The sequence below is a fragment of the Blastomyces dermatitidis genome (genome assembly GCF_000003525.1).
Source record: "Blastomyces dermatitidis ER-3 genomic scaffold supercont1.3, whole genome shotgun sequence".
NCBI lineage: Eukaryota > Fungi > Ascomycota > Eurotiomycetes > Onygenales > Ajellomycetaceae > Blastomyces > Blastomyces dermatitidis.
In genome coordinates, this window is record NW_025544776.1 from 3,649,338 (window position 1) to 3,656,789 (window position 7,452).

At 32.4% G+C, this 7,452-nt stretch overlaps 2 protein-coding genes across 2 annotated transcripts; one reads left to right on the plus strand and one right to left on the minus strand.

The window, feature by feature from the left end:
- Positions 1 to 4,244: 4,244 nt before the first annotated feature.
- Positions 4,245 to 4,475, minus strand: BDCG_03100 (uncharacterized protein; the record flags this gene model as incomplete). Its single annotated transcript, XM_045418696.1, has 1 exon — positions 4,245 to 4,475. One exon carries the CDS (start codon positions 4,473 to 4,475, stop codon positions 4,245 to 4,247), a length of 231 nt encoding a protein of 76 aa, XP_045275210.1.
- A 1,187-nt stretch (positions 4,476 to 5,662) lies between these two features.
- Positions 5,663 to 6,274, plus strand: BDCG_16681 (uncharacterized protein; the record flags this gene model as incomplete). The annotated part of the gene is made up of 2 exons (XM_045425883.1): positions 5,663 to 5,858; positions 6,153 to 6,274. 2 exons carry the CDS (start codon positions 5,663 to 5,665, stop codon positions 6,272 to 6,274), a joined length of 318 nt encoding a protein of 105 aa, XP_045280304.1.
- Positions 6,275 to 7,452: the final 1,178 nt, after the last annotated feature.

Below are 7,452 nucleotides of genomic sequence, written 5' to 3' on the forward strand. Positions count from 1 at the left end.
AACTTTATGCCAAGAATGGGACTAAATGGAATCAAATGGGATCACTTTCTCATTTTTTTCAAGTCATGGTTCCATTTTAAGATCTGATATATAGTCACTTTACCTGTTTTTTTGATAGCCAGTCCCAGCGGGATTCACGCCAAGAAATGTATGGAACCAGACCAAATGGGATCAAACGTGAAATTCATGATCTCAGCAGCCAGTCTAGCTGTGATGAATCATTGTCTTAATATTATCTAATAAATAATCAGTATATATCTATATAAATGTGAATAATTAGAAAATATACACTTAAAAAGTGTGATCAGAATGAACTCTGCTGTCACTTAAATAACATTAAGAGCAGAATGCTGAAATTGATGATTCTTCTCATTGACTTCACAGACAAGATGTGTGAAAATGATCTTGAGAAATATAAGATTTTCTAACTTCTGATAGAAACAGATCTCACAGAGAGACTCTATTTTTATCATATCAGAGACTGAGTATTATTAAAAAGTATTACTTTAATGCATATTCACTTACTGCAGTGATTCACTCTCTGCACATATGACTGAGAGTTACAGCTTTCTCACACTACATGACTCTCTCTGAAATGCTGCTGCTGATTTGCAACTCATACAGTCTCTCAGTTCAGTACATACTGTGTATATACAGCTCTGTGTGCTGAGACCATGTTGATCATTATGACCTGGCGTGGTACTCACTTTTCACGGGCCATGTTTCATTTGATTGAGAAGGGAAGAGACATAACTGCTGTTTTATTTGAGAAGAAGTAAGTAATTGAATCTGTAGAAGATAATTTGATTTCTTCTGCATTTGAAATTTGATTAGTCTATACTCTTCAATTTGAGAGTTTCTGAGAGTGTTTTAATAGTTTTCATATCAGCTTGAAATTATTGATTGATTGAAGAAGAGAAAAGAGAGAAGAAAGAAATGAGAACAACTTATCTTTATAATATAAAAACAGAGAATTGCTGTAATCATTTATTCTAGTAATTAGACTGGCCGGCGGGACCATGAATTTCACATTTGGTCCCATTTGGTCTGGTCTCATACATTTCTTGGCGTGAGTCCCACCAGGACCAAGCCTCAAAAAAATCTGAAAATGGACCATTTCTGAGAGAAATGGTGTGAAAAATGACCAGATTTAATTCAAGAACAGTGAAATGAGAGTAATTTCTCAGGATAAACTGTGAAAGATGATCATTCTTCTAAAATCAGAATGGGACTGGGACTGAAGATTAAAATCAGTCCCATTCAGTTCATTCAGTGATTGCTTATATAATCAGAATTTGGTAACAATTATTGATAATGCTCATGAAACAACTAAATACATTCTTGTGTAAGTTTATTCTCCACTTTCTCATGAAAACTACACTTCTCTGATATACTGTGATCAGAGGTATTAAACTGTCTGATAATTCCATGTTTTACAATCATGAGTTTCTTGATTGTTTCTCCTTGTAATTGTCCCCAGTGATAGTGATAAATATCTCAACTTGAGTTGAACTTTCACTTCATTCTCACCTCTATCAATGGAATTGTTAGAATATCACACATCATCAGTGCAACAGTTGAATATGTACTCTCAACAATTTTTCATAACTCTAGAATTGATTTGGCGTGTAAATTTGTCAGATCATCTTGAAGATAATGATCAAATTCAGTTTTACAAGTATGTAGTTTTGCCTGATTTTCAGTTGCAATCAATGTATGTAAGTTCTGTTTCAAAGTTAGTATTATAGTCCTATGAGATATGAAGTATTATCAAAGATCATTACTTACTAGGGAATTGTATTCCACTGTCTTCACATCTCAAACATCTGCTTATTCAAATCTCTGATAGTTAGCATTGTAGTAGTCTCAGGCTAATTTGACATACAAGTCTCATTTCTCCTCTGTCCAATCTTGAGAAGTGTAGGTGTTAACTCAATGAGAGAGATCTAGTAGAGCTGCTACAGCATAGTACTCTGTAAAAGGTTGTTCAGTTTTACTGTAGTAATATGCCAGTTTATTCCTTACAGTAATAATAGCCTGCACTATAGCATCATTTCAGACTGAATTTCTTTTTGAGTGATTCAACTGCTTCTCAAGATGAGCAAATAAACTGTTATACACTCACCAGACTGACTGCAGCATTGATATATAAGTGATTGAGACTGTCTTTGTTGTCTTATAAAACTGAAACAGTAAATCAATCACATATTTCAACTGAGTTCACTTCATATCAGAAAGTTTCAATATCTGAATCTTTTCTCAATCAGAGTGTTGCACTCAATGATCAATCATCTGATGCAATTGAAGAGTCTAAACAGTCATCTCATATATTGAACTTCACTGTGTTCTAACATTCTGTATCATATTCAGTGATGTGACTGATTTGTTTATTTGTTGAATATCATAGAATTGTTGTTGTTGTTTAGAAGAGATACAAATTGCATTAGTAATATTTTGAATCTATGATATTTAAATTATTAGCCAATCTATTCAAAATTAACAGTAGCATTATCAAAAAGCATTATCAAAAAGCAATATCAAAAAGTGTTATCAAAAAACATTATCTTTTGCAAAGTGAATGCAAAAGTTACTTGAGTAATCACTTTCATCTCATTCTCATCCCAAGAATCAGCCATCTCATTATTCTTCATCTTGATGTTAAGATTCTTTACCAGTGTTTGCATCACAAGTTGAACCACATGAGCAATGCAGAGGATATGACCTTGTTTATCATTTCAGGAATGTAAAGCCAATTTTTGCTCCAAGCTCTTCATCATAGTGTAGTTATTTGCAGCATTATCAGTTGTAATTGCAAGAAGACTGAGACTAATATCTCAATAGTCATTTTTAATCACAGTCATTAATACCTCTGCCATATAATCCTCAGTATGACTACTGATTAATGATTCAAATTCAATTAATGTCTCTTGATAAGTTCAGTTCTCATCAATGTAATAACATGTAACTCTCATAAATGCAAGATTGTTTGTACTAGTTCATGTATTCACAGTGAGAGACACTCTTCAATAATTCTTCAACTCTGATTCTAGATGTTGCATATTGACTTTGTAGTGTGTCTCAAGATTGAACTGAAGACAGGATTGATGTGGAATATGAAGATTTGAATTAAGCATTTGAAGAAGTGTTTGGAATTCGGGGTTTTCAATTGATTGAAGAGGAAGATTCAGAGATATACATATACAAAGTAATTGTTCATGGAAGTTATCAGGTGAGAGTTGTGAAATCAGAGTACTGATACATGGTCATTTTCACATGATTTCCTTCAAATTAGAAAGTTAGTGTTATCAAAAATCATTATCTGATAGAGCAACTTACCAGCTCAGTAGTAATTTTCTGATTATTTTTCTTTTGTTGTCTGCATTCTGATGACTTCAGATGTCAGGAAATTTCTTCAGAGCTATGACTAGTTCATGATGAATGTTTCTGAATGAAGTTGCAGTGATTGTAGCAGAGAGATGACTCTTCAGTAATCTGCAATGCAACCTGTTGATAATTATTTCATAGTTCATCTCAATGTTTGTGTTGAGTTTTTCATAAATTTCATGGCCTGGAATCAGATGTGAAGAATGAAGTAATCATCTATTATGATTGAAAAAGAGCATTCTGTGTTGAATTGTAAACAACATAGACTTTGTGATTCACAGTGATTTCTTGAAGAGTTTGTGAATCTTCAGTAGAAGTAAAAGAAGTGAAAGAAGTGAATTCAGAAGATATGATAATAATTTGAGAAAGATAATAATTTATTTTCAATAACTGATCACTGATGTGTGTAAGAAGAATTAATATAAGAGAAAATAATCTTGTTTCTTAGCTTAGTTATAATTTTAGTACTAACTCAGATTGAATATCATTGATGTATAAAAGTAAACAAACAATCTTGATTAATCTCTATCATATTTCTTGAAATATATTAATATTGTAAAAGAGAGTGTTATCAAATTGTATTATCAGATGATATCATTAAAAATATATTAATATTGTGAATATCAATGTTGAAAAAATGTTGATACTTATACATTATAGTGATTTGTGAATCATGATAGTTAAATATATATATATATATATATCATTCCTGACTTGATTACAACTTGTACAATAATTTTTGAAAACTCAAAATCAATTTTAATTATTAATAATTAAAAACTTAAACTTATAACTAACTAATATAAAAAGAAAAAAATCTACTTCTTCTCTTTCTTATTCTTCTTATCATTCTTCATAATTTACTTCTCATTCTTCTTCTCCTTCTTCTTCTTCTTATCTGAGGTGATAATCATCTCAAAATCTCTCTTCACTGCCTTCTCAGGGGAGAATTCCCACTGCTCCTCCTCAGCCAGGTCAACCTGCATCTCAAAATCCCGCATTTCCTGGTCTGCTGTCTTGGGTTCCACCTCAGTGGTAAGCAGATTGGCATGCTCAGAGAGCAGGGCTGCCTTCTCAATGTTCTGAATCATGGAGCACATTTGAGACCTGAACAAGGCCTCAATTCTCTCCTCCTCTGCCAGCTTCTGCTAATTAATTAGAGAACAGAAGTGTTATCAAAAATCATTATCTCTCAATAAGTAAAAAACTTATCAGTTTTAACTTCTTTATCTCTCACTTTAATATTCTCTCAATCTTCTTCTGTCACTACTTATTTATAGTAATACTCTTCTTCTCTCTCTCTCTCTTCATCTTGAACTCAAATTATTCTCAGGACTTCTTCTGATCTCATCACTGCTGTATGAGACTCTTCACTGTCTTCTTCTTTAATCTCTCACAGGCAGTGTCATTCATATTATTTCTATACTTAGTTCAGTCTAAATCTATTAGAAGTATTACTTAAAATCATTATCATTCTGCTCTCTTGCAGAGCCTCTTCAAGACATTATAACATGTCTTGTGATCTGTCTCTTCTCACTTGAATGCCTTCTTCTCCTCTCTCTTCAATCTGTGACAGTGCTCATGCGCCTTGGTGGTCCGCAGGACCGCAGAATATTTGAAGAGGAATGACATGATTGATTTCAGTGAGTGTTGAAGAGAGGTGAAGGCAGAAGAGGCGGCCCAGAAATGATATGATAATGATGATGATAGTGATGATGATGATGATAGTGATGATGATAATAGTGATGATAATAGTGATAATATTGATGATGATGATGATGATGATGATGATGATGAAAGAAAGAGTGCATTGAAATATATTACTGACTTATCAAATATAAAGAGACAAAGAAAATATTAACAGCTTTCAGAGATATACAGAAACAGCTACAGTGTTGCATAGCAACATCATCTTCATTCAATACATGCAGTGTTGATATTCTTTGTATGCAGTTATCATATAATCTATATCAGAAATACATGCAGAAAACAGATCTTTGTTGCTAGAGAGAATGATTACAGCAATTCTCTGTTTTCATATTATAAAGATAAGTTATTCTCATTTCTTTCTTCTCTCTTTTCTCTTCTTCTTCAACTCATCACTAAGTTCAAGCCAGTATGAAAACTATTAAAACACTCTTAGAAACTCTCAAATTGAAGAGTATAGACTAATCAAATTTTAAATGCAGAAGAATCAAATTACATTCAATATTACTAATTATTCATCCCCCCTCAATAAAACCACAGTTGCGTCTTTCCCCCCCTCTTCAAACAAAACATGGCCCGCGAAAAGCGAGTATCACACCAGGCCATAATGATCAACACAGCCCCAGCATGCAGGGCTGCATACATGCAGCGTGTGCTGGACTGGGAGACTGCATGGATTGCAAACCAGCACCAGCATCTCAGAGAGAGCCATGCAGCGTGGAAAAGCTGTAACCCTCAGCTATGTGCACAGAGAGTGAATCATCACAGTAAGTGTATGTGTATTGCATGAAAGTAACACTTTTTAATAACACTCAGTCTCTGATATCATGAAAATAGAGTCTCTCTGTGAGATTCATTTTTATCAGAAGTCAGAGAATCTTATATTTTTCAAGATCATCTTCACCTGCCTTGTCTGTGAAATCAATGAGAGAAATCATTGATTTCAGTGTTCTGTTCTTGATGTCATTCAAGTGACAGCAGAGTCCACTCTGGCCACACTTTTTAAGTGTATGTTTTCTAAATATTCACATTTATACAGATATATACTGATTATTTATTAGATGATATTAAGACAATGACTCATCACAGCTGTGTTACTCTCACTGTGAGAGATACACAGTTGATGATGAACATTGCAAAGACTCTGAAGAGTGAGTATTTTGAGAGTACTGCAGCTCTGTGACCTTGATTTTTTTTTTTTTTATTTTTTGTTTTTTTCTTTTCCTTTTCTTTTTTTTTTTTTTTTCTTGTTTTTGTTTTGTTTTTTGTTTTTTGTTTTTTTTTTGTATTTTATATTTTTTTCATAATTAAAATTATATGAATTATGATCTGTGTTCAGAAAAGTAATAATATTTGATAACACTCTCTGTTGAATTTTCAACAAATGAGCACTATGTTATGATATTATGTAAGTGAGAAGTGATTTCATAGTTTCATTTGATGCCATTCTCAATAATGAGATCAGAATGAAAATGTAACTAAGAATTCAAACATATTCTTTATTCAGAACTAGATTTTTATTTGAAAAGTGAATCTGAGATCTTTAATATTTGAAATAACATGATTTGAAATCAATGTGATAAACACAAACCATGATCAGGAGTAATGCTTTTAGGCAACATGACAACTGTAAAGTTTGGTCCTGGTCTCAGACACGGTCACACGGTTAGTCTACTAGTAATAAAGATCTGTTTTCTGCATGTATTTCTGATACAGATTATATAATAACTACATACAAAGAATATCAACAGTGCATGTATTGAATGAAGATGATATTGTTATATAACACTGTAGCTGTTTCTATACATTGCTGAAAGCTGTTAATATTTTCTTTAAGTCTCTTTATATTTGATAAGTCAGTAATATATTTCAATGCACTCTCTCTTTTATCATTATCATCATTATTATCATCACTATTATTATTATCACTATCATCATCATTATTATCATCATTATTATTATTATCATCATCATTCTTATTATTATCATTATTATATCATTTCTGGCCATCTCTTCTGCCTTTATCTCTCTTCAACACTCACTGAAATCAATCATATCATCTCTCTTCAAATATTCTGCAGTTCTGTGAACTATCAAGGCGCGTGAGCGCTGTCACAGATTGAAGAGAGAGAAGAAGAAGACATTTAAGTAAGAGAAGACAGATTGTAAGACATATTATAATGTCTTGAAGAGACTCTGTAAGAAAGTAGAATAATAACAATTTTAAGTAACACTTCTGATAGATTTAGACTGAACTAAGTATAGAAATAATATGAATGATGCCATCTGTAAGAGATTGAAGAAGAAGACAGTGAAGAGTCTTATACAGTAGTAATAAGACTAGAAGAAGTTCTGAGAATG